At 54.4% G+C, this 25,906-nt stretch overlaps 2 protein-coding genes across 2 annotated transcripts in view; one reads left to right on the top strand and one right to left on the bottom strand.

The window, feature by feature from the left end:
- Positions 1-3,870: 3,870 nt before the first annotated feature.
- IL2RG (interleukin 2 receptor subunit gamma) lies at positions 3,871-7,914 on the bottom strand. The gene is made up of 8 exons (XM_054388579.1): positions 7,794-7,914; positions 5,889-5,979; positions 5,468-5,652; positions 5,172-5,314; positions 4,902-5,064; positions 4,335-4,443; positions 4,178-4,262; positions 3,871-4,074 (listed from the first exon to the last, which is right to left on the bottom strand). The coding sequence occupies exons 1-8, from the start codon at positions 7,912-7,914 to the stop codon at positions 3,871-3,873; spliced, it is 1,101 nt and encodes a 366-aa protein (XP_054244554.1).
- Positions 7,915-9,138: 1,224 nt separating this feature from the next.
- MED12 (mediator complex subunit 12) overlaps positions 9,139-25,906 on the top strand; it is a 45,030-nt gene continuing 28,262 nt past the window's right edge. The window contains exons 1-15 of the mRNA XM_054388578.1: positions 9,139-9,237; positions 9,600-9,704; positions 10,491-10,682; positions 11,876-12,035; positions 13,310-13,485; positions 13,744-13,854; positions 17,280-17,534; positions 19,582-19,728; positions 21,206-21,305; positions 21,717-21,853; positions 22,661-22,792; positions 23,188-23,314; positions 23,970-24,199; positions 24,616-24,696; positions 25,245-25,418. Of these exons, the coding sequence (XP_054244553.1) occupies positions 9,139-9,237; positions 9,600-9,704; positions 10,491-10,682; positions 11,876-12,035; positions 13,310-13,485; positions 13,744-13,854; positions 17,280-17,534; positions 19,582-19,728; positions 21,206-21,305; positions 21,717-21,853; positions 22,661-22,792; positions 23,188-23,314; positions 23,970-24,199; positions 24,616-24,696; positions 25,245-25,418 (2,226 nt within the window). The remainder of the gene's footprint in view (positions 9,238-9,599; positions 9,705-10,490; positions 10,683-11,875; positions 12,036-13,309; positions 13,486-13,743; positions 13,855-17,279; positions 17,535-19,581; positions 19,729-21,205; positions 21,306-21,716; positions 21,854-22,660; positions 22,793-23,187; positions 23,315-23,969; positions 24,200-24,615; positions 24,697-25,244; positions 25,419-25,906) is intronic.

Genomic DNA, 25,906 nt, shown 5'->3' with positions numbered 1-25,906 from the left:
GGTGAGACGGTGCCCTCTGCAGCGCCAGTGACCAGCGCCGGTCCCTACCGCTCGCCCCCTCCTGCCCCGTCCCGGTTGCCGGCAGCGCTGAGCCGGGCACCGCGGGGGCGGGGTCACGGCTCCGCTTCCATCAATCACCGCCGTGAGGGGGCGGGGCCATCGCCTCCCTTCTACCAGTCACCACTGTAAGGGGGCGTGCCCCCGCTCCGCCTTCACCAATCGCCGCCGCGAGGGGGCAGGGCTGCCTGCGCCGCGGCCCCTATCGGCCGCGAGGGAGCGGGACCCGACGCACCACGTGGGCAGGTGGAAAATTTCCTGTCCGCCAGGCGCAGAGGCACCGCCTGCCCTGGGCAGCCGCTAGGGAGCGCAGTGGGGCCGGGCTCGAGGCGTGTCCCGGTGTCCTCGTCTTTGTTTTCGCCTGTCCTGGTGTCTCACTGTCCTTAGGTCCCCCTGTCTTTGTTACCCTTTCTCCTTGTGTCCCCCTCCCCTCGTCCCCTTCTTCGGTTTCCGCCCGCCTGCTCAGCCCAGGGTGCCTCCTGCTGTTATCACCGGCCACGTCCCACCGGCCTTGCCTCTCCGGCCTCGCTCATCGCCGCCGGTGCCCCCTTCCTCACCCTTCCTGGCCATAACTCTCCTCCTATCCTGTTCCCACTCGAAGATCAAGGCACGGCAGAGCATCGCCCCCCTCCTGCTGCCTCCATTCCCAGGAGAAGAACCCCTCCACAGCACCCCTGAACCGCGGCAGCACCCCCGACCCCTTACACCCTCCCCTGCCCGGGCAAGGGAGCTATGCCCGGCGCTGCCCGCGGAGCCAGTCAGCCAATGGCTGGACAGCAGTTTGCATGTGAAGCAGGCAGGAGGATGGAGGAGTTCAAGCCGTTCTTGTGCCCTGCGACCGGGAGCCATGGGAGAAGGACTGAGGGACCCAGCCTTCTGCAAGGCGAGACCAGGGCTGTGGTGGTACCAGTGGCTCTGCCAGTGATGCTGGTGTGCCCCTGTCCTCATCCCCTCCCTCAGCTTGCACCCAGCCGTCCCCACGGATAGCCGCAGCCAAGGAGCAGCCCTGGCCTTCACTGAGCCTCAGAGCTCAGTGTTTCTGTTTCTTCGTCCCCAGCCATGCTCTGGAGGGTGAAGCCACCTTGTGCCAGGGCCTCTCCATCTCTCTACCTAGGCCTTGCCCCAATGCCCCTTGCCTGCACAGAAAGGCAGAGCACTGGGGGCTGCAGCAAAGGAGTGGAGGGGTGTGGGGACAATGAGGATGTGGTCACAGGGTTGGCAGGGCAGGGGAATGGAGCTTTGAGGATGCTGGAGGACACAAGGCATGAGGGTATTGGGGCATGGGGACAGAGAAGCACCCCATTTTAAGCCAGCAGTCATGCGGACAAGCCAGGGCATGAGGGTGATGGGCATGGGGCACAGCAGACATAAGGATGGGGCAGTGGGGCATGAGGGGAACAGGGAAGTGGGGAGCAAGGGAGACAAAACATGGGGACAGGAGCAGCTTCTGCCTTGAGCTGTGTGCCCACAAGGTGCAAGAGCCCTCAGGCGGGAAGGGCTGGCCTGTGACTGATAGTGTCTACCTGTTCCCAGGGCAGAGGTGGTCTTAGAGAAGGTTGTCAAGGCCATGCTGGCTGCCCTAGGGGCCACCAGCAGCCCCTTACTGCTCCTTGGCCTTGCACCATTGAGAACAGTCTCCATGTTAGGTGTCCTCTCCTCCAGCATCCGCAGCACGCCAACCTGCTTCCTGTGCAGGTGCTCACCCTGCAGCTGTGGGATCTTTGCCACCAGAGCCAGGCCCTGATGCCTGTGCACACCTACCCAGATGCTCCCCATTCCTGTCCCCTCACCTACCTGTCAGCACTGGCCTGAGGTGCTCTAGGAGGGGTGTGAAGGACCAGCATGTGTGCCCCACCTCAGTCCCTGTGGGACAGCCCTGTGGTCCTGCCTGCCTGCTGTGCCTCACTGCCAGGATCCCCAGGGACTGGAGGGCTCCATTTGCCTGGACATCTCGTAAGCAGTCCAAACTCCACCCTGCACACACAGGTGCCATGAGTCTGGGGAAATTCATTGGCCCTTTCACTCAGGACAGACAACTGTAACAGCAGCCTCGGGGTTCCCAGCTCATCCTGCGGGTCAATAACATCTGGAAAATCCGGGAGGGGGTTGTGGGCTGCCAGCATGGCAAGCTGGGGAACCCTCAGCCTGTATGGCATCCCCTGCCAAGGCAAGGGGAGAGCTGCTGCCCTACAGCCAGGGCTCACTGGTATCAGGGACCCCCACCAGGATGGCACAGCTGGTGTTGGCTAGAAAGCTTTGGACATCTGCAGGGAGAGCAGTGGTGGCCGAGGGCGGCAGTCGGCCCTGACAGAGCCCAGAAGCTGAGGGCGCCACCCATTGTAGCCACAGTGCGTTCCACCCTGTACTCGGGTAGCAGCACCCAGGGGATGTCTGGCAGGAGCCTCACCCTTGTGCTCTGTATAAATGAAGGTGCTGCTATGAGCCCAGGACCGTGGGCTGGGCCCCACCCCCACCCCACTGCACCACCCCACTGCACTGCGGGAGTCAGAGGTGAGCCAGGCTCTGCCAGCACTGCCCCGAGCAGATGAGCCCGGTTGAACCCCCGGTGCCAAGGAGTTTTATTGCAGCAGGAAAGCTCAGCTCGCTGCGGGTGAAGGAGTGGCGAGGCCCCGGAAGGACAGCTGGGCTCGCTCAATGCCCCAGCAGCCCTCGGGGTTGGGAGTGGCATGCCGGTGGCTCGGTGCGAGTGCTGGCACAGGTGGGACACAGGAACAGCCACACAGCCAAGGACGAAATGCAAAGAGTAGATTTTTTTCCAGCACCTCGCCGAGGGGGGATCCCTGAAGCAGCAGCCGAGTAGAGGCAGGCGAGCAGGGGTTCAGGCACCGCGGAGCTGGGTCCGTGCTGCAGCATCACTGCCCCTGCTGGTTTCGACTGTTCGTCAGGGAGCCCTGCAAGGCAATTCGCCACTCTGCTTTGATATTTCCTACATCAGGGCAGGAATCTCAGGCATGTTCCACAGGGTGCCTCTAAGTCTATCACAGGCCTATGTCAGCCAAACACAGATGTTCTGCTTATCAAGCACACAAGGCTAAACAATTACGTGATCTGTGTGTTTTCCTGCACCTGAGCTGCAACTCACTTGAGCATGTTCACAATTCTCCTTGCCAATCTTATTATTGTCCCACACTTGACCCTCTGGCCCTTGGTACTCCTCAGCCCCTGTGTCCTCATCAGTCAGCCAGTGGTTCTTGCCTGCTACACTGCAGCTAGGCTTGGCATCAGCTACGGGTAGGCCCCTGGGCAGCCCCCTTGCCACGACGCATCCCTGGGTGTACTTGTGGACACTTTGGAGCAGGAGGTGGGCTCGCAGCAATTCCAACATGCTGAATGTGGAGCCCCACAGGAGAGCTCCCATGGTTCCATTCTGCCATAGTGACCCTGTGAGGGATGATGTACTCAGAAAGGCAGGATGCTGCCCAACTGTCCTGGGTGTCCCAAGGACAGGGAAGGTGCTGGCACACCATGCACTGTGCCCAGTGTGCTGCAACACACCCAGAGCAGCACCCAGTGCCTCAAATGTATCAGATGCATACAACAAATAGTGCCCCCAGGATGCCATGGCCTACAGCACACACACTGAACATTGCACCGCCCAGTGCCCCCAGCACCCTGCAGGGCAGCCAGCACGCTGCAGGACAGAACAGCCGCCATGGCACTGTGGATCAGGGCTGGGGGCCTGGGCATTTGGCAGAGGCAGGGCAGGAGCAGGGAGCAAGACCACAAGGCAGCAAGTTTTCAGGCAGCAGGGTTGCAAAGCACATGGGGTGCAGGGGTGCAGCAGCATGGGGGTCACATTCCCAGGTAGCTGCTGTTGTAGGGGCTGTGCTCACGGGGGGCAGCCATGGCCCCAGGCAGCACTGACAGTGAGTCATTGCTGCTCTCCCAGAAGGGCTCGTAGCTGTCTCTGGGGGACAGCTCGCTCACATAGCAGATGTTCTCACTGTAGTTGGGTTTGAAGCTCTCCACGAAGTCTTTGGGGACTCCAACCCATTCCTGCAGGGAGCAGAGCAGGGTGAGAGGAGCCACCACAGAGCCCCGTCCCACCCCTGCAGAGCCAGCTATGAGCCCAGGGCAGGGCTGCCCACAGCAGCCTTACCTGGAAGTTGCCATTATGGGTGGTGAAGAGCTCATCAAATTTCTTGCTGGGGTTGGGGATTTGGGGCATCAGGATGACCCAGACCCTGTGCAGAGGAGATGTGTCAGAGGGGAACAGCCCCAGCACCGCTGCCTACTGCCGGCCCTCCACCACTCACCTTTCCATTCGCACCAGCAGCACCACGAGGATCAACAAAAGCAGGCAGGAGGCAATGGGGATCAAGACTGTGTGGATCCAGAACCAGTGTGGCTGCTCCTCTGCCATGCCTGGAAAGAGACAGGGTGACACAGACCCCTGGCTGGGGCACTACCACACAGCAGGGCAGGCATGCCAGTGGTCCTTCATGGGTGGCCTTGGGAGCTCAGCATTGTCCACAGCAGGGCTCAGCTGCAAGTGGAAGATGGAGAAGGGGCCCATCCCCAAGACCTGCCACACTGTCAGCACAACGAACTGGTTGTCCTGGACCAGCTGTGCCAGAGCAGCCCTCCAGGGCTAAGAAACCCCTCGTAAAAGCCATCAGGTCCCACTAGCAGGGGATATTTGGCTTCCAGAAGTGCAAAGGATGCAGGGGCGGATGCCACTGCCTGCACCACAGATGCCTGTGTGGGTCTTGCCCCTCTAGCTGCTGCCACAGGCCACTTTTCCACTTGCCTAGCCATCTCCAGCCTGCCAAGCCCCACTGTGCCCCAGCCCATCCTGTCCTGCCCCAGCCCTCAGCACCTACCTTTGCTGGTAGTGTTGCTGCCCCAGACCACAGGGATGCTCCACTCGCTCCAGAGCTGGGTGCTGCCACAGAAGGTGTTGATCTTGCTGCGCACATAGAAGGTGTAGTACTTCTCATAGTCCACGCTGGGGAAGGAGAAGATGTCTCCTTTCACATGATGCTCCTGCAGAGAGACATGGGCCATGCTATGAGAGCCTGCACGGCCAGGGATGCTGGTACGAGGCTTGTCTTTGGGCACAAGCGTGGGGTGCTGTGCCTGGTGCCTCTCACCGTCCATCTGGTGTCCTTGTTGCTCTTGTACTTGACAGTGTGCTCCAGGCACTCAGCGTTTCTGTACGGAGAGGTCCAGCTCAGCTCTAGCTGGTTGCCACTCATGTTGCGGACGGTCAGGTTCACAGGCGCCTCTGGTTTCACTTCAAGGAACAGGAGATTCCCAGTGAGTGCTGTCCCCATGCCCTGGTGGCCCTGTTGCCAGCCAGGGTGTGGTGTGACAGTGCCCAGGACCCACAGCCCTGCGCCTGCCTCACCGCAGCTCCACAGAGGGGGTGCCCCTCCGTGCTCCGTACCCAGGTTTTGCAGCTCCATGGTCTTCCTAGAAGTTGGCAGGGTCTTGCCGTTGAGGCTGGCATTGAGGAGGACGTGGAAGGGCCGGAACTGAATGATCTCACTCTCGTTGAAGTGGCAACCAACACGAATACCCTGGTCCTGCAGGTACTGCTGGCACTCCACCTCAGGCAAACTGTCCTCGTACCTGTGCCACAGCAGGTTACCAGGGCTCCCCAAGACTGCACACCCCAGCCCTTCCCAGCAGCCTTGTCCCCAGCACATCTCACTCTGTGTGCCCTGGAGTCAGAGCCTCCGCTCCTGCAGGCTTGGGGAAGAGTGGCAGGCTGATGCGAAGCCCAGCAATGCTGGCAGCAGTTGCCCATGCAGGGACCCTCTGCGGGACATTGCTGTGGGGCTGGGCCCTGAGGAAAGAGCACCTACCAGTAGTAGAGGGAATAGTTGGCTGCGAGTGTCTCTCTGCTCCCCCAGGTGCAGGTCATGTACTCGTCGTTGAACAGGACACAGTCCACCCCTGCAAGGGACAGACGCCACTGGGCACCGCAGTGGTGGGTGGCTGCGCCGGGGCCCAAGCATGCAGCCGAGAAACATTGCACATGGCAGGGTCCCTGTACGTCCCTGTCAGCCTTGCTCTGTGTCTGCCCAGCTCTTCTAGCGGGACTGCGCTGCCGCTTGCCTGCAGTGCCTTGCCGAGTGCCTGCAGACCCCTCCCCCACTGACACATGCTACATTAGGGGTGCCTGGGCTCCGGGCAGGCTCATGGCTTCCTTCAGAGCACTGCTGCCCAAGCAGCTATCCCTCCTGCCGCGTTACCACTGGCTCTTCACGCTGTGGCTATGGTGTCTCATCCGGATTTCTCAGTCTGCTCCTCTTAATCACCCCATGGCTGCCATTTGCAGCCCCCGGTACTGTGCGATGGGATGGAAACCCCTCCTTGCCAAGTAACTTTGCTTGTCCTATGAGAAAAGTGGAAGTTTTCCAGGATTTGTGCCTGATGTCTCCATTCTGTCTAAATTCCTTTCGCTGTTACCCTTTTAGGTGCTTGCAGGTGCCCCTGTGTCCCTGTGTCAGGGGCTACACTGGGCTGTGCTTCCCACCACAGCCACTTTGCCATGGGGCCAGAGGGGGAACCTCAGCAAACTGGTCTCTGCAGGAAGCACTGTGGAGCCTTGAGGGGCTGAGTAGCTCCACCAGGCACCCACGCTGGCTTCTTTGCCCCCTCCTTCTGCCACGCTATGCCAGCGCTGGTCCTGCCCACGCACCTGGAGGCCACATCCTGAGCTGGCTGAGGGCTGCAGGGCTACTGGGGTGGTGCCAGTCACCACATCAGTTATCACACCTCTGTACACTCTGGTGGCTGAGGGCATGGCTTGCTGCAGGACAAGCTCTTCAGATGGACTGAGCTGCCTTGCAGGGACCTCGAAAGTGCCAAACCAGCAGCTGAGAGCTGTCGTGGAGGCTGCCAGAAAATGGGATTTTCTCCCCCTGAATATCAGGCAATGGGACACCTGGTCCCTTCCAAGGTTAAAACCCACCAGCCAGCACTGTGGGGGCAGGAGAAAGTTGGTCTTCCCTGGGCTGCAAGGGAGCACAGCAGAGCAAACCGGCGCTGAACTCCAGCTTCTCCACACATGGCGATGGCAGGCATCTTCCTGGCAGCCCAGGGGCACAGAGGGGCTGCTTTGCCATCCAAAGCTGATGTATAACTGACAGCCAGAAGTGGGGTTTTTCTCAGAAAATGACAGCTGGGATGAGGACACCAGGTGGAAAGAGGAGCCAGTGTCCTCCATCCCCTGTCACTCACCTGCATGCAGTGGGGATGGCAAGGGCAGATGGCACAGATCTGCTGGCTGCTGCCCTACCCGGCTGCTGCCTGGGGACAATAGGATCTGCACACATCATCCTGGGGCAGCCCCCTGCCCGAGCCCACCAGAGGAGACCCCTATGGCCAGGAGCCTTCCTGGCAGCACTTGTGGGGCCAGCAGAGCCATGGGGCCAGGAGCTGCAGGGCCAGTATTGCTGCAGGCTGGTAGCCCTGGGGGGCTGTGCTGCCAGCAATGTTCCAGTGCGGAGGTGGGAGCAAGGACACCCCAGCAGGGCTCCCTGGCACAGCTGGTTGCTCCTGGCAGCCTCATTGCAAGGGGCCACGTAGGTGCTGGGGGTCCCAGGTCACACTGGCAATCAAGGGCTTTCCAGCACACGCCCTAACAGCTTGCCAGCTGACAGCCCTCCACTTGCCTGCCATCAGTGAGGAGCAACATCCTCCAGCCCTACCACCCACGGGCACGGTGCCATACTGCCCTTCTTGGGGCCCATGTTCCTCCTTACCTGGGGGGCTGTGGGCAGCAACAAGGTAGGGGCCCAGCCTGCAAAGGAGGAGGAGGAGGAGGAGGATGGGTGTGACGAAGGTGCTGGGCAGCACCATGGCGGGGTGATAGATGAAGGCCATGCAGCAGTCTCTGTGAACAGCCTACCATGCGCTGGCTGCCGCTTCCGTATCCACAGCACTTCCTGCCCAGCAGCAGCACCCGGCACCAGGGGCCTCATCCCACGCAGTGCTCCATGGGTCACTGCGGTGGGGACTGTGGCTTACTGTGCCAGGGCCATGCTCTAGCAGGGGCCCACAGCTCATCCCACTGAGGCCCTACCACCCTTCCTGCCCAGGTGCCAGTGCTCACCCCTCCAGGCCTTGCTGCCTTCCCTTCCCTGCTCCCCAGGGGCAGGACCAGAGTAGGATTCCTGAGCTGTGGGTGTCCTGGGCTGGGGCCCTGAGGATTGGGCAGAACTGGGAATCACTGGGGCAGTCCTGGGCAGCAGCTACAGGGAGAAAGGCACAAACGGGCTTGTGGAGGCATTTGTAGGGAGCAGGGGGCAATTATGGGAGGTGGTCATAGAGGCTAGCGATGGTACCAGTGGTGACAACAGTGATGAGGGTGGGGTCAGGTGGACCGTAGCTGTTGGGCTGCCAGGGAGGGCACAGGGAGAAGTGTCTGGGACAGCTGGGGCAGCGAGGGTGATGGGATGCAGGGCAGTGCCAGAGGTAACGGTGAGGGCAGCCAGGGGTGGTGTGGTGCAGGGCAGTGCTGGGGGTAAGGGCTGCAGGGCAGTACTGGGGTAAGGCTGAAGGCAGGCAGTGAAGGAGGGGGCTGTGAAGCAGTGCCAGGGTAACGGTGAGCACAGCAGTGGGCTACAGGGCAGTGCAGGGGGCAAGGGTGAAAGCAGCAGAGGGGTGCGGGGCAGTGCTTGGGTCAGGACAAAGGCAGAGGGGAGTCGGGGGCCTGCAGGGCACTGCCGGGGGTCAGGGTGAAGGCAGCCAAGGCCGGGGGGCTGGCTGTGTCGGGTATCCGTGTGTAAGGTGCGTCACGTGACCTCGAGCTAGCGCGTCGCCGGCGAAGCGCTTCCGCCAGGGGCGCCGGGCCGCCCCTTCCATCTTCGGCACGTTCCGCCTGCTCTCGGCGCAGGCTCGCTCTCTCTCCGGCAGCGCTCGGGACTCGCCGTTTTTCTTCGGCCCGTTTCGGGACGCCTCGGCTTCCCTCGGCGACGCCCGTGACAACGCCGTGGCGCTCGGGCCTCTCCGGCGACGCTCGGACGACCCCGGCGCACGGCGCACGCGCGAGTGGCTCCAGCGGCCCTTGTTGTGGCCCGGCCGCCTCCGCCAGCCCACCGGCTCGGGATGGCGGCCTTCGGTGTCCTCAGCTACGAACACCGCCCGCTTAAGCGCCCGCGCCTCGGCCCGCCCGATGTCTATCCACAGGACCCCAAGCAGAAGGAGGTGCGTGGCCTGGGCTTGTGTGGGGTGCGGGGCCGGGGCTGTGGGGCTGGCAGTGAGGAGGCCCGGAGGGGGCACTGGGACTCGCCGGGGTAGGGAACCCTGCGTCCCCGTGGTGGCTGGGCGTAATGGAACCTGTCCTGCTGGGCCCCTGTGTTGTGAGCGGAGAGCCTGTCCGAGGGATCCGCGCTTCCTGTGTCTCAGCACTGGCCTAGGGCACTGCCTGGGGGAGGCCTGCCGGACCCACTGGGCACTCGTCTTACCCTGTGCCCATGATGGCTGAGCACCCGCGACGGGCACAGAACCTGTGGGCGTTTGTCGTAGAGGGGCCTTCTCGGGCCCTTCTGATCGTCCTTCCCTCGCAGGATGAGCTGACTGCTCTGAACGTCAAGCAAGGCTTCAATAACCAGCCGGCGGTCTCTGGGGACGAGCACGGCAGTGCCAAAAATGTCAATTTCAACCCAGCGAAGGTGAGAGCCATCGGGAAGGTGTGGGGTTTTGGCAGGGCTTGATGCTCGTAACGACAGGCTGCTGGGTTCTGGACAGTCCTGCATCTCATTCCTTCTCCATGTCTGGCATCGGGAGGCCCATCTCCTGTAGGGATGTTTTAGGACCTAACTCTCCGTCCCGATAGAATCAAGGTTCTACATTTCTTTGGAACTGTGTCCCACCTCCATATGTCTTAAGGGCAGGCCTGTGTTTGCTGTATCTGTTAAACCAGTGTCTAGAACTCCTTATATTCTGCAAATAAAGCACAAGACTAGCATGCCAAAAGTGGGAATCTTCTTATTGAAGAATTCCACTGGCCCCAGTGGAAGAGAAAGAAGATTTCTTGAAACATCCAGCATTTTACACAGGGAGCTATATAACAGGGTTCAGCTCTGCTTTTCCAGTCTGTAAAATCAAGGTGTTAACTTTCTGGCCTCCCCAACAAGAGGACCTGGGATGGAAGGTGATCAATAAACACAGTAGATGTGTTTTTCTTGGCTGATGTCTGTCCTAGAAGCCTTCTCCCTGGTTTGACAAGCATTTCTAGAAAGTGGTGTTGGTCTCAGCTCCAGTCGCTGCTTGGTTACTGTATGAGCTGTCTGGAAGCTTTCCTTTTGCAAGTGTAACAAAGGGAATTGTTGGCAGGTTTTTTTCTGTTTCAAAAGTTGATGCTGTTGAGACTCCTGGTAGGAATAAGGGATGAGTTTTTAAGCACACTGAATAGATGTCTGCCATGTAATTCATCCTTTTTGTTGGGTGTTTTGCAGATCAGTTCCAATTTCAGCAGTATTATTGCGGAAAAGCTGCGGTGCAACACGCTTCCCGACACAGGAAGGCGGAAACCTCAGGTCAATCAGAAGGATAACTTCTGGCTGGTGACAGCACGTTCCCAGAGTGCAATAAACAACTGGTTCACAGATCTGGCTGGAACTAAGCCCCTCACTCATCTTGCTAAGAAGGTGTGTTGTAGGAGAGGCTGCCTGTCAGGCAGTCTTTGCTCGTTTCTTAAGCATTTATGCAGTAGAAGTTTTTTACTGTGGGTTTTTTTTCTCTCCATCTTGGAAGCTTTCAGTTTGAAGAGCGCATCCTGATGCTGTAGTGTACTGACTGTGGTTGTCCCCGCTCAAAGAACTGGTCTCTTTCTGCTGTTTGGGGATTGTGTTTGACTTTGCCTTTTGGTTTGTGTGAGCACAGACTGATTGGTAAGGTTCAGGTGTTTTTCAGAAGAACTGCTACTGTTGCCTTTGGGCTATTTAGATTACGACCATTCTTGTTGTGGAGGATTTCTCAAGTTCTCAAAAGTCATAATGACAATTACTGGAAATAATGAGCTGAGAGACTTCCCAGACTTCTGTTGCAGTGCTACACTTCTGATTTTAAGCTGAGACGAGTATGTCTCCATTGATCTCCACCAGCCTGGGGTCTAGGGCTAGGTATTTCCCTGGTAGCACTGAGTTCTGTGGAGTGTGAAAGAAGAGTCTTACTTTGCCATTTGATTGGAACAGGTAGCAGGAGGAGCTAACTGTTTGGGTGAGCCTAGAAGTGGGGAACTCTGCACTCCAGTATGTGTTACGGAAAACCACAACTCCTAGTTGTGGAATGGTATCAGAGCATCTAGTTTAGAGGCTGGAGTTTGTCTGGTCCTTGGTGTTCTGAGTCACTTCTGGGGGAGAAATAATCGCATTTTCCTGCCTCTTTGCAAACTTAGTCCTTGTGTCCTTCTTTGTGTGTTGGCTGTCATTCTCCTGAGGTTCTTGTGAAACCTTGAACCTCTCAAGGCCTCTTCCAGTTTCCTGCAAATGGGCCCCATCAGCTTTTGTCAACTTAGACACGACAGCAGCTGCTGTTGGTAGGCAAGAAGCCTGTGTCTTTAAAGCACTTGGGTATATTTGGGAAGAATTCAGGGCATGTATTTGCAGTGATGTCTTTCTGCCTCCTTTCAGTTTGTTTTGTTTCTGCTTATACTGAAATGCAGCTCTGGTACTGCCCAGAGGTGAATACTTGAAGTAGGTGTTCTGAGAGGCAGAGCAACAGAGTCCCTTGTTCCTTTTGACTTCTTGCACAGCTTGCAGTGCCTGCAGTATGTGAGGTTGCTTCGGAGATGTTCTATCTAAACCCTTGGTTCCAGCTCTTCCTCTCAATTCTGCCACAGGTGCCCATCTTTAGCAAGAAGGAAGAGGTCTTTGGTTATTTGGCTAAATACACTGTTCCAGTAATGAGAGCAGCCTGGCTCATCAAAATGACCTGCGCCTATTATGCTGCCATCACGGAGACCAAGGTGAAGAAGCGTCACGTCATCGACCCCTTCATTGGTAAGCCTCTGTGTGGAGCATTGCTACTGCCCTTGGCAGATATTTCCTTCTCAGCCTGCTCTTGAATAGCAAGAGCTAGCCTGCAAAGCCTGCTTATAAATCCTGGTGCTTTGACGTGCATAACTATCTGAGACAGCAGGGCCCACCTGTGAGCATACCACTGAAAAATAACCCTTAGCAACCACAAACCCTGCCTGTGAACCTTCCTCTGCTTCTCCCTGTGGAGCTCTGTGCTGCTCCTCTGCTGCAGAACTTGTTTTTAGTTACCCTACAAAGACTGTAAGTGTTAGAATTTATCAGTGACTGATTAGCTTGTTCTGGAGTGAGTAAGCACATTTTCCAGAGAAGTCCAGTAGGCTGCTCTCTGTTTTCAATTTCCTTAAGCCTTACTGGATGCTATTTCTAACATCCTTTGCTTCCTGGCCTCTCCAGATTACTGTGGTCTGGAGGAGCTCCTCTGGCTTCCTTGTATGACTAGGACTGCAGGACCTGACCGTACTGCTTTGAAAAGCAGCATTAGCAGCTGAAGCTCATGGAAATGTTGGGGTTTTAATTTGTTCCTTCTCGTTTATCTTTGGTGTAAACATTACACAGCCTTCTTAGCTCTCTTTCTGGAGGTTGATGGATTTGTTAGATACTTTTCTTCCATTTTGTGTTCCTTTGGGTGTTTGTCCTACTGCTGCCCCTCTAAGTGTGTGTTTTCACCTGCTTTATATTTTGCCTTGACATTGCCCCAGAGGAGTGTAATCATACTGTTACTTTGTGTATTGAGTTTCTCTCTTACGCAGTTATGGACTTACTAAAAACAATGATTTTCAAGGTGTTGCTCATGGCTTTACACTGATACCTGAAAGAGCTTAGGAACAAGTTCAGAGCTGAAGTGTTTGCAGTATTGTGCTGTCAGATTATTGAAGATGCTAAACCAAGCTGGCCCAGCACTGCTCCCCACTTCAAAGCCTCTTCTCTCCACTTGCTGATTCTCAGTAACTACATTTGAGGAAGCTTTTTTTCCAGCTTCTCTTGTACAATGTAGCCCTGCCCCCCAAACACAGAAGTTTTTCCCCTTGTTCCCTGTTTCTGTGGATGCCTCTTTCTCCCTCCTGCCCCAGGTCATAAGCAAAGCTAATACTGTGGCACTTAACTTTTTTTTCTTTGTCTTGCTGTCTTTTTCAAAGGACAGGAACTTTTCTGAGTTCACAGCAGTGCACCAGTCTGGTTCTTTCCTGCTTGTGTTTGCCACAACACTTGTTGCTGACCTGTTTCCTCTTCCCCAGAGTGGACGCAGATCATCACCAAGTACCTGTCGGAGCAGCTGCAGAAGATTGCGGAATTCTACAGGCAGCTCCCAGGGCAAGGCTGTGGTTCACCATCTGGGCCAGTGTCCCAAGAGGTGGAACAAGTTCTGAAGCAGTGGGACTACAATGAGAAACTAGCTATGTTCATGTTCCAGGTGAGGGCCTGGAGGGAACTGCTGGCTCGGTGTGTAGCAGAGGAGGGCTGTGGGAAATGGATGCAAATGGATTTATTTTTCTGTGAATAGACTGTTAGGATTGGATGCAGTTTTGAGCTCAGAGAAGTAGAACAGAGGTAGTACAGAACTGTGCAGCATCCCAGAGTTATTTCCACTGTTAGAAAGCAAGCAGTGAGCTTCCCTTGGTGGATATTGCCTCAGATTTTGTCCATTTCCTCTGCCCTTGTCTGTGTGCAGGATGGCATGCTGGACCGGCACGAGTTCCTGACCTGGGTCCTGGAGTGCTTTGAGAAGATACGTTCAGGAGAGGATGAGTTCCTGAAAATGCTCTTACCCCTGCTGCTGAGGGTGAGAAATGGCTGCTGGCTTAGTCAGGAGCACTGACAGTCCCCTTCCTGTCACCTAAGGCATGATCGCAGAATCACAGAGTTAACCCAGCTTGGAAAAGACCTTTGAGATCATCAAGTCCAACCTATCACCCAGCACCATCTAAACAACTAAACCGTGGCACTAAGTTCCTCATCCAGTCTAATTTTAAACACTTCCAGGGATGGTGACTCCACCACCTCCCTGGGCAGCCCATTCCAATGGCCAATCTCTGTGAAGAATTTCTTCCTAACATCCAGCCTAAACCTCCCCTGGTGCAGCTTGAGACTGTGTCCTCTCCTGTCACTGGTGCCTGGGAGAAGAGACCAACCCCCATGATGAGTTGTTTTGCACCACCACCACTAGGGAGCATCCCTCTGAGCATCCTTTTTAGCTCATGCCAGGATAACTTTAGTCCTACTCTCTTCTGTTTCTTTCTCATTTGCTTGTTTCCCTGCTCTGAACATGGTAATCACAGAATCATTTTGGTTGGAAAACACCTTTATGATCATCCAATCCAAGGATTCCCTGACAGTATCAAGGCTGGTGCTAAAGCACGTCCCTCAGTTCTACATCTCTGCCTCTTTGAAAATACCTCCAGGGATTGGGATTCCACCACCTCCCTGGGCAGCCTGTGCCAGGCTTTGACAACCCTTCCAGTGAAGAAGTTTCTTCTATTGTCCAACCTAACCCTCCTCTGGGGCACCTTGAGACCATTTCCTCTCATCCTGTCACTTGATGCTAGGGAGCAGAGCCCAACCCCCACCTCACTGGAGCCTGCTTTCAGGGAGCTGTGGAGAGCAATGAGGTCTCCCCTCAGCCTCCTCCACGCTGAACACCCCCAGCTCCCTCAGCTGCTCCTTTCCAGCCCTGTTCTCCAGACCCTTCCCCAGATTTGTGGTTTTTCTCTGGACCTGCTCCAGCCCCTCAGTGTCCTTCTTGGAGTGAGGAGCACAAAACCGAACCCAGGACTCAAGGTGTGGCCTGACCAGGGAATCCTGGCTGTGGTCCTGCTGGCTACATTTCCTGATCCAGGCCAGGCTGCTGGTGGCCTTCTTGCCCACCTGGGCACCCCCTGGCTCTCATCTTCAGCTGCTGTCACCCAGCACCCCCAGGCCCTTTTCTGCTGGGCAGTGTCCAGCCACTCTGCCCCCAGCCTGGAGCCTTCATAGGATTGTTGTGACCCAAGTGCAGGACCCAGCCCTTGGCCTTGTTAAACTTCATCCCACTGGCCTCAGCCCATGGGTGCAGCCTGTCCAGATCCCTCTGCAGAACCTTCCTGCCCTCCAGCAGACCAACACAGCCACCCAGCTAGGTGCCATCTGCAAACTCCCTGAGGGTGCCTCAGTGCCCTCAGTGCAGACCCTTGCTAAAGACAGCAAAGAGACACAGCCCCAGCACTGAGCCCTGGGGAACACCAGTGGTGACTGACTGGCCAGCAGCTGGGGTTAACTCCATTCCCCACCTCCCTTTGGGCCTGGCCAGCAGCCAGTTTGTAACCCAGGGAAGCATCTACCCATCCAAGCCATGAGCTGCCAGTTTCTCCAGGAGGATGCTGTGGGAGACAGTGCTAAAGGCTTCACTGAAGGCGAGGTAAAGGACACCCACAGCCTGTCCCCATCCACTGAGTAGGACACCTTGTGGGAGAAGGTTCATCAAGCAGGACCTGCCCTTGATGAACCCCTGCTGACTGGGCCTCATCCCTTGGCTGCCCTGCATGTGCTGCATGGTGGCACTCAAGATGATCTGCTCCATGACATCCCCTGGCACTGAGGTCAGGCTGGCAGGCCTGCAGTTCCCTGGGTCCTCCTTGCAGCCCTTCTTGTAGGTGGGTGTCCCATTCGCCAGTCTCCTGTCAGCTGGCACCTCCCCAGTTAGCCAGGACTGCTGGGAAATGATGGGAAGTAGCTTGGTGAGCAGCTGTGCCAGCTCCTGCAGCACCCTCAGGGGCTTGCCATCCAGCCCCTGGCTTGTGCGTGTCTAGGTGGTGCAGCAGGTCACTGACCCTCTCCTCTTGGACTGTGGGGGCTTCATTCTGCTGCCCATCTTCCAGCTCAGGGGACTGGGTACCCAGCAGACAGCTGGTCTGACTGCTGAAGCCTGAGGCAGGGAAAGTGTGGAGCCCCTCAGCCTTTTCCTCACCTTTGGCCACTGCCCCCAGCAAAGGCCATAGGTTCTCCTCTGGCCTCCTCCTGTTGCCAAGACTTTTGCAGAAGCATGTCCTTCTCTCTTAGGTGTGTCCCATCTTTGCCAGCAGACCTGGTGTCCTGTAAATCAACCCAAAATGAAAGAACCCAAGTTCTCCTGGAGGCACCTGGCTTGGTGCCAGGCATTGAATAGCTGAAGTCAAATCTATTTTCATCTGGGCTTTGGCCCTTCTCCTTTACCCCTGCACAGTATCACGGCACCCTCACAGCCCTCTCCAGTGTGCTGCCCCTTCTCCCATTGCCCCCAGAGCTCTTCTGTCCCCAGGCAGCTCCCAAACCTCTGCTCAGCCAGGCTGATTGTTGGGCCTGTGGGGCCAACCTGTTTCTGTGCATTTGGGGCTTCCCTCTGAGTAGAACCAGCCTTGCTGGACTTCTTGGCCCTCCTGGGCTGCCTCCCAAGGGCGTCTGCCCACCAGTGTCCAGAGCAGGCCAAAGTCTGCCCTCAGCAGTGCCAGGAGCTGCTCTCCTGACCCCTTCTTCACTTCTGCCACACCTGAGAGCTCTGCATTTGGTGGTGGCTGTGCCTCAGATAGCCCCCAGCCATTCTGGCCCCCATCAGTGCTTCTCTGGTCACAAGCAGCCGGTCCAGCAGGCACCTTCTCTCCTTGGCTCCTGGCAGCTGTGCCAGGCAGTTCTCATGCAGACACCCTAGGAACCTCCAGCACTGCTCCCTCTCTGCTGTGTTTCCATTCCAGCAGGTGTCATGGAAGTTGAAGAGCAAGGGCCAGCGATCGAGAGGCTTCTGCCAGATGCCTCAAGAGTATTTTTTCTGTCTCTTCATCCTGGCTGGGTGTTCCAGAACAGACTTCCACCAGGATATCTGCCTTCTTGGGTTCTTACCCATAGACACTCAGCCCTAATGTCACCATCATCAACTTTTAATCCCTGCCTGTGTCACAGCTGTGATAGTTGCACTCACTGTGCACCACCACCACATGGAAGCTGCTTTGCTTTCTGTTGCAGCAGATCCTGGGCAGGCTTTTCAGCCCTGGGAAGGCTGGGTGTGGGTTCATTTTGATCCATGAGGTTGTTGCCATAGAGCATGCAAATGTTTTTTCTGATGCTTAGTAGCCAGTGGGTGATGAGTGATGCAAAGGGCCTGTTTCTACAAGGCAGTGCCACACTGTGTCCTGCTGTGGGCCAGTCCAGGCTTTCTTGTGTTGCTTACAAGGATGTTTTTCCTTTTCCTCTTCCCTGCAGTACTCTGGAGAGTTTGTGCAGTCTGCATACCTGTCCAGACGTCTGGCCTACTTCTGCACCCGCAGGCTTGGCATGCAGCTGGATGGTGCTGGTGGGCACCCACCCCACATCCTGTCTGCCCAGGCAGGGAATGCTCTTCCTTCAACTCCCACCCCTCAGCCAGCTGCAGTCAATCCTCCTCCCAGCCCTTTCAGTGACTTACTCCTGTGCCCCCAGCACCGTCCCGTAGTGTATGGGCTCAGCTGCATCCTTCAGGTAAGTGTGGGTAGTGGTTGGTGATAATGAGGTCAACAGAGGCAGTTTGTGTGGTGTGCCATCACAGGAAAACCATTCCAGTCTGAGTCAGCAGCTTCCTGAGTACAGAAATCTCAAACCAGGACTGGCACAGGGTAGGTCTTTGCTGATGTGTTACAGAGCATCAGTGCTGTCACAGCGCCCTTGACTGACTTGCGTGAGAAAAATAGGTTGGATGGGGGCCTTTTGCTATAGTCACAGGTTCCTCAGGTGGCTGGAAAGCTTTGCAGAAGAGGGGATGGGAAGGGAAGGGATTGTTCCATCCTGTGGAGGTCAGTAGCAGGTTGTCACCTAGGAAAGGCAATAATGCCAGCAGTGAAAATGTGCTTTGTAATGTTGTAAACAAACATGAAAATCCCACCCCCACAGGACAGAAAGCCCAACAACCAGATCACACAACCAGCACACCCACCCTACCTTCCTGAGGGAAGAACTGCTGGCTGAAGCAGAGCACTCCCCTCGGGGATGGCTGCAGGCCATGAAAAGGAATGACTCTAAACTCGTAATCTTTAGACTTGAAAGGGATTAAACTTTACTGGTGATAGAAGAGCAAGTTTTATGGATAGGTGTTTGAAGGGCAAATGCTGTTGTGTCACTGTGGGATTCAGTCCATGCTGTGCTTGTGTCAGAGGGAGGTAGGTGAGTTAGGTTCAGTGTGTGTGTTCATGCATGTGTTTTTCAAGAGGAGACTGGGTCAGATGAGTCCCTGCAGAAGGAGTGGAGAGTGCCCCTTACAGGAGAAGAACAGAGCACATTATAGCAGACCCCAGAGAATGCAGGATAGAGCAGGAGGTGGAGAAGGGTTTAACATAGGTTGAAAACCTGCAGCTCAGCAGAGGAACTTGTGATCAGGGAGCCCTGAGAGGATCAAGAAGCAGCAAGCCAGCTCTCAGGGTGGAAACGAAATTCCCACAATATGGGTGGCTATCTGTCTGCAAGGGCTAGAGAGCAATATGGGGTTGTAAACAAGCCCTTTGTATTCCTACTGAGTATTTCTTGGTCACTTTCAGTTAAGGTTGTTTTTTTTCCCTTCTAGTTTCTCTGTCGTAAAGCATGTATTTTGAAATACAGAATTCCTTTGTTTGGGAAGCTTGCTTCAGGGAACATACATATGCGCCTATGGCCCAAAGACTTGTCTGAGCTGGGGTTTGAACACAACCTGCTCCAAAAGTTCCAACTGGCTAATGATCATCTGGTCCTTTTTAGAAGAAAAAGAAAGAGTTCTGATAGAAAATTCACAAACCTGATCTGCAGAGGGGAGATTAAGGCAGAGGCAGAGCTTGGGACTTGGAGCTGGGTGAAGTCAGGCTGCAGAAGATGCATTTCTAACAGTGTACATAGGTAACCTTTGCTCAGGTGTCCTTGAGACACAATGGATTCTTTGATTTGAGTGTTTAAAACAGCCTTGGTTGTCCACCCTCATGTCTGGCTGCTTGTGAGCCAGAAGCAGTAGGGGTGCATCCTAGGAGTCATTCAGGGGTTTTTGTGGGTGTCTGCACAAGATCATAAGCCAATGCACATCTAATGTGTTGCTTTAATCATGACTGCAATCATGGTTGTAATTATTACATGAGAGTAGAATGAATTTGATTTTTATTTCTTCTCACACTCCCCTTGATGTATGATGTAAATGCTGCTCCTGGACCACCAGGGCTGTATTGTGTGCTCATGGTATGAGCTGTAGAGAATAAGCTCTGGTTAGAATCAGAAGGGAGTCCTGCAGTAGCATAGTGCTGCTTTTGGATAATGTGGAGCCTCTGGTTGTGACTTCCTAAGCATACCCAGGGCAAGTAACTCAGTGCAGCAAAAGCTTCTGCTCTAGTATGGTCTTTAGCCTAAAGATTCTTTCAGAGCTTAGAACATAAAAACTCTAACAGTAAATATGCACACAGGCTGATGAATGCCTGAGCAGGAGGACAAAGGAGTGGTTATTTCTCTAGAAAATAATCTGACTAAATTGTTTGGGCCTGATTTGATGGATGCTAACTGACTCTTCTGTGTGTTGCAGAGTATAATTTTATGTTGCCCAAGTGCCCTTGTCTGGCATTACTCACTGACAGATAGCAGAATAAAGACTGGCTCTCCACTGGACCACCTGCCTATAGCCCCATCCAACCTGCCCATGCCAGGAGGGAACTCAGCCTTTACACAGCAGGTGAGCAGCCTTCAAAAAAGGAAGCTCTTGTTGTCCAGGATAATGGTTGTGTGTGAGCACTGTCAGGACTTTCTTCTCATGTTGTGTGATAAGCAGAGCTGGAGGTACTTTCTCGCTCCAGAGCAGTTAACTGCTCCATTCTGCTCTAAGCAAGACAGCCATATCAAGAATCAAGAATCAAGAAGGTTGGAAGAGACCTCAAGGATCATCGAGTCCAACCTGTCACCCTACACCTCATGCCTATCTAAACCATGGCACCAAGTGCCACGTCCAATCCCCTCTTGAACACCTCCAGGGATGGTGACTCCACCACCTCCCTGGGCAGCACATTCCAATGGCCAACCACTCTCTCTGTGAAGAACTTTCTCTTCACCTCCAGCCTAAACCTCCCCTGGCGCAGCTTGAGACTGTGTCCTCTTGTTCTGGTGCTGGTTGCCTGGGAGAAGAGACCAAACCCCTCCTGGCTACAACCTCCCTTCAGGTAGTTGTAGAGAGCAATGAGGTCTCCCCTGAGCCTCCTCTTCTCCAGGCTAAACAGTCCCAGCTCCCTCAGCCTCTCCTCATAGGGCTTGTGCTCAAGGCCTCTCACCAGCCTCGTTGCCCTTCTCTGGACATGCTCCAGCAATTCAACATCTTTCCTAAACTGAGGGGCCCAGAACTGGACACAGGACTCAAGGTGTGGCCTAACCAGTGCTGTGTGCAGGGGTACAATGACCTCCCTGCTCCTGCTGGCCACACTATTCCTGATGCAGGCCAGGATGCCATTGGCTCTCTTGGCCACCTGGGCACACTGCTGGCTCATGTTCAGCTGCTGTCAACCAGTACCCCCAGGTCCCTTTCCACCTGACTGCTCTCCAGCCACTCTGACCCCAGCCTGTAGCTCTGCATGGGGTTGTTGTGGCCGAAGTGCAGCACCCAGCACTTGGATTTGTTGAATGCCATCCTGTTGGACTCTGCCCATCTGTCCAGCCTGTCAAGGTCCCTCTGCAGAGCCCTTCTACCTTCTAACAGATCAACACCTGCTCCCAGCTTGGTGCCATCTGCAGATTTACTGATGATGGACTCAATCCCCTCATCCAGATCATCAATAAAGATATTGAACAGGATGGGGCCCAGCACTGATCCCTGGGGGACACCACTAGTGACAGGCTGCCAGCTGGATGTGGCACCATTCACCACCACTCTCTGGGCTCGGCCCTCCAGCCAGTTCCTAACCCAGTGCAGAGTGCTGCTGTCCAAGCCGCAAGCTGCCAGCTTGGCCAGGAGTTTGCTGTGGGGGACAGTGTCAAAGGCCTTGCTGAAGTCCAGGTAGACTACATCCACAGCCTTTCCCACGTCCACTAGGTGGGAGACAAAGCAACATTGACCCTTGAGTACAGTTACTGCCATGTGCCCATGTGCTTTGTTTTCTGGTGGTTTTGTCCATAGGAGTCCTCAGTCATCCCTTTGTTTGTTTACACAACTGCCTTGCTTTCAGGTTCGGGCAAAGCTGCGTGAGATTGAGCAGCAGATAAAGGAGCGTGGGCAGGCTGTGGAGGTTCGCTGGTCCTTTGACAAGTGCCAGGAAACCACAGCAGGTAACTTGCTGCCAGTTACGTTTTCTCTCCGTCTGTTCCAAGTATTACTCTGAGAAACTTTCTGCCTGGCTATTTTGGGATTGTTTTTCCTGCTTGCTGCCATTGGTGTTTACTGTCAGCAGTATTAAAATCCCAGGTGGCTCTTTTTCTTTCCAGTACAAGATCTGGTATGGGTTCATTTCCTGAGGTAAAGGGGGAGTTCTCTTACTGGGAGCTGGAAATGTGTAACAGGCGGCTCTGCTCTTGTGTGTGTGCCATGTTCTGGTGCTTTCCCTAGCATCTGCTGTTGGCCAGTCTAAGAGTCAGGAGACTAATCTAAGTGGACCCTGACTGCTATAGCAGTCTCCTTGGCTCTGGAGTCTGTTGTACCAGTTGTCAAATAACACATTTGTCTTCTCTGTTCCCTTCTAGGTTTCACTATTGGCCGTGTCTTGCACACTCTAGAAGTTCTGGACAGTCACAGCTTTGAAAGATCTGACTTCAGCAACTCTTTGGATTCCTTGTATAACAGGATATTTGGGCTGGGTCCAACCAAAGACAGTCATGAGGTGCCTTGGGACTTTGCTGCTATGCCCTGGTCTTGGACGTGGCTCTGTTCTTTTCTATCCCATGGTCACTGTCCTGTGTCTATAGAGATAACCGAGTAGTGGCCTTTGCTCAAGGGATGATCTCCGTCAAGAAGGATTTTGTGCGCCTTAAGTTAGGGAGGTACTAAAGTGAGAATAGGGAGGTCTGCACTGCAGAAAGCCTCCACTGACAAATCCATGTGTGCATGAGAGAATCCAGCCCTCGCTGTGGGGAGTCTCCTGGTGGAATGCATGTGGATGGTAGAGACAAGTCATATGGCTGAGAGAAGCACATCCCAGCCTTGTCAAATTCTGGGCTGGCAGCTGCTTCCCTAGAGTCTGGGAGCTCACAGTTCAGGTTCCTCTCAGCATGGGAGGTGACTTTTATTTAGGATCATAATGCAGCCAGTATTGCCTTGGTTCCTAGAAGTGAGCTGCAGAACTGGTAGTTTGCATACTTTATGTATTGCTGTTGAGAAGCAGTGTTTGTGCTAAGATTAACACTCCGTAAATGTGATGCTGGAAGAGAGATGATCTTCTGAAGTGAAACCAGCCTGGAGATTTGTCCAGGGCTGTGGATCAGCTCATGTGGCGAAGTGGAGTCAAAGCAGAGATAAAGCAGGAGGGCTCTAGCTTGACATCTGTCCTCCAGGTTAGGATGAGGGGAATGTAGCACTCTTCAGACTGTCTCTGCTAGAGGTAGACTCAGTGTTCTATCCAGCCTGAGTCCTTCAGATTGCACACTCATGCTTGGCTCAGGCTCTCACTGTAGTGCTCCTATCTCAACAGATCTCCCCAGATGACGACGCGGTGGTAGCCCTGCTGTGCGAGTGGGCAGTCAGTTACAAACGCTCTGGGCGCCATAGGGCTATGGTTGTTGCCAAACTCCTGGAGAAGCGTCAAGCAGAGATAGAGGCTGAGGTAACTCCTTGTTCCTGGAAGGCTGGCAGCAGTGCAAGGGAGCAGAGGCTACCTAATTGGTATTGTCTAACCATTGTACCAAAAGGCAGAGACTGATCAGCACAATGCCTCTCAGTGCTGGTGCTGGTCATTACAGCACCTGTTCCATCTGATCCCAAGAAGGTCCTCAGTGAGCCCGTGGGATGGTCTGTATCCTGTGTGCATGGCTGAAGACAGGTGATTGCAGTATGGAAGTACTGCCATACTTGGGAGACACTGAAGTGGCTTGCAGAAAGCTATGTGATGACTTTCCTATAAGTGCAAGATAGGGAAAGTCTCCTGAAGGCTCCTTTTGTGCTCTTTATGGATTGTGGGTCTCTGCTCTGTGACAGCAGTTGGTAACTTTCTTTCTGCAGAGATGTGGGGACTCTGAAGTCGTGGATGAGAAGGGCTCCATCTCTTCGGGCTCTCTCTCAGCAGCCAGTGCTCCTGTCTTTCAGGATGTCCTTATGCAGTTCCTTGACACTCAAGCTCCTATGCTAAGTATGTAATAAGAACCTGTGGTCTCCCAGGTTCTGGCCTTCCCTCTCCTGCAGACTCTGAATTTGTGTGCTGTTCCCTTGTGTGAAGGGCTTGATTGTGCCTCGGTTCTCTCTCTAGATTCCTTGCAATCCAGATCACACGTTGGAAAGGGGAAGGGAGAGCAGCCTGGAGGGGCAGATAACAGAAAGATAATGCAGAAACACTTCCCTTAGCAGGGTGTTGGCCAAGAATAGATGAGCGCAGCCTAATGGGGAATGAATCTGGCTGAGAACTAGCAGCAGGTTTCTTACTAGTAAGAAAGTGTCACTAGTAAGTGACAAAGCTCTGGAGTAGTCTCAGTAGAAATACTGTAAACAGGTTAAGGGGGACAGAATAGATCTCTGAATGATGCAGACAACTCTTCCTGCACCCAGGAATGGCACTTCCAGGATAAAATCCTATGTCTCTGGTCGTCTGTGAGACTAACTGGAGAGCTTTTGGCTTGCTTAACTGACACCTGAAGCTGGGCTGTTCTGCTGTTATCTCAGAACTGTGTATCAGTCACTTACTGTGTGGGGATCTCTGGAAACACCTTCTCTAGTCCTGGTGGGCTGGAGTTGCTCAGTGTGTTGCAGCAGAGCTCTGATAGCCCTGCCTGTCCATGTTCCCCTTTCAGCTGATCCTGGGAAGGAGAATGAGAAGGTGGAGTTCTTCAACCTGGTGCTGCTGTTCTGCGAGCTGATCCGCCACGACGTCTTCTCTCACAACATCTACATGTGCACACTCATCTCCCGTGGGGACCTGGCCTTGGATGCCCATGGCCCGCGCCCGCCCTCACCCTTCGATGACCCTGCTGAGGAGCACGACAGAAAGGAGACAGAGGGAAACAGTGGCATCAAGCTAGAGGTGAGAGCACAGGCACTGTAGCCCTCCTGTGCACATCCCTGTGCTGTGCTGTTCAGCAGCTTTGCAGCTTCCTCGCTGTCCCTGCTGGCGGGTGTACCTGAGCCTTGTACCTTCCCCAGCCTATTTCCTGAGTATTTCAGTTTCCGAAGTAGAAGACTGCGTTCAAAGTGGGTGAAAATGGCCTTCAGGATGTAAGGGATAGGCAGGAAAATCTTGCCCTGCTTGGAGCAGAACAGTGTATTGGGAGGTACTGTGTGAAGCCTGCCGCTGGTGCTTGCAGTGTGTCAGGCTCCAGCTTGCCAGGGACCGTGGCTGTGCTGTTGCTGTCACATTCCAACATGGAGTGTTACACTAAAATAACACTCTCTGTTCCCTGGTGCATCACTGAGCTGTAAAGCTGCTCTGTCTGTTCCCAGGACACAGGTCTTTCTGAGCCTATGGACATTGACCACAACTCCAGCATGCTCTTTGATGACATGGAGAAGACGGACTTTTCGGTATGTTCCTGCGTTTTCTATCTGCTGCTTGTGAATAGGTCAGGATGTTGTAGTGGGACCAGGGACTTACTCTTGTGTGAGTACTTCCTCTCTGCTCTAGAGCTGCTACACAGGAAGTGGCTGGGTTGTAAAGCAGCCTGTAAAGGACCCTGTAAAAAGGTCCATGTAATCTTTTTATGCAGGTCAGGGTCCATCAGAGTAGAGCAAGTCCCAATTGGTTATAGAATCACAGAATGTTAGGGGTTGGAAGGGACCTCTAGAGATCATCCAGTCTTTCCCAGCATCCTCACTTGTTCCATGGAGGTGGTTGTCTCTAAAATCCTGAGTCTTATTTTACTTAATATACTTATTTCCTGTTGTTTTTAACTCAATATACCACATGAGCTGGGAGCACAAACAGGAATAGTGGCTTAGAACATTGCATTGGTGATTGCCCTAAGAGCTGGATGTTTCTGCAGCTCTTCCTGCTCCGTTTAGGCCTTCAGCAATCTGCGCTATTTTGTGATCATGTTCCCTAACTGCCTTTCCTTGCTCTTACTCCTCCCTAGATGTTTTCTCCTCCAATGCACTGTGAATCTAAAGCCAGCCCTTCCCCTGAAAAAACAGACCCTGAGAAGGAAGCAAAGCCCCTGCTGAAAGATAAGTCTGTGGAAGGAATGTTGGCATCCCTCTACGACCAGCCTCGACACATTCAGTATGCCACACACTTTCCCATTCCCCAGGTATGAGACCTGCTGCCCTGTGGCTGCCCTGTGCTCTGGCCATGAGGCTGCTGTGCTTCCCTGTGGTACTGCTGAGGGTGGGTAAGGAGCAGTCATGATTTCCTGCACTGCTGTAGGAGGTGATCTACTTTAAGGTGTCTCCTTTCTTTTCCAGAGCAACTGCTGAGATGAGCTTTCCTTTTTTTTTTAAGGGGTTCATCTGTGAAACAAGACTGAAGTGTTTGGCCTCATGGGTGCTAAAATACCCATGAGATTTGGGTTGGAAAAGGCCTCTAAGATCATTGAGTCCAACCATCAACCCAACACTACCATGGCCATTAAATCATGTTCCCAAGTGCCATGGGACACGTTCCTTGAACACTTCCAGGGATGCTGACTCCACCACCTCCCAGGGCAGCCTGTTCCAAACCCTGACCACTCTTGCAGTGAAGAAAATTTCCCTAATGTCCAACCTAAATCTCCCCTGGGGTGCCTTGAGGCCTATCACT

This window comes from Indicator indicator, chromosome 17 (genome assembly GCF_027791375.1).
Source record: "Indicator indicator isolate 239-I01 chromosome 17, UM_Iind_1.1, whole genome shotgun sequence".
In the NCBI taxonomy this organism is placed as follows: Eukaryota; Metazoa; Chordata; class Aves; order Piciformes; family Indicatoridae; genus Indicator; species Indicator indicator.
The sequence above is the reverse complement of the archived record's forward strand: the minus strand, read 5'-3'. Positions and strand labels throughout refer to the sequence as shown.

What these genes read in the sequence shown, in the direction of transcription:
- IL2RG (XM_054388579.1), bottom strand. Translation starts at nt 7,914, where the DNA reads ATGGCCTTCATCTATCACCCCGCCATGGTGCTGCCCAGCACCTTCGTC. An exon ending in CATGGAGCTGCAAAACCTGG is followed by an intron (nt 5,315 to 5,467) that starts GTACGGAGCACG and finishes TGTTCCTTGAAG; the next exon opens with TGAAACCAGAGGCGCCTGTG. An exon ending in CTGCTGGTGCGAATGGAAAG is followed by an intron (nt 4,263 to 4,334) that starts GTGAGTGGTGGA and finishes TCCTCTGCACAG; the next exon opens with GGTCTGGGTCATCCTGATGC.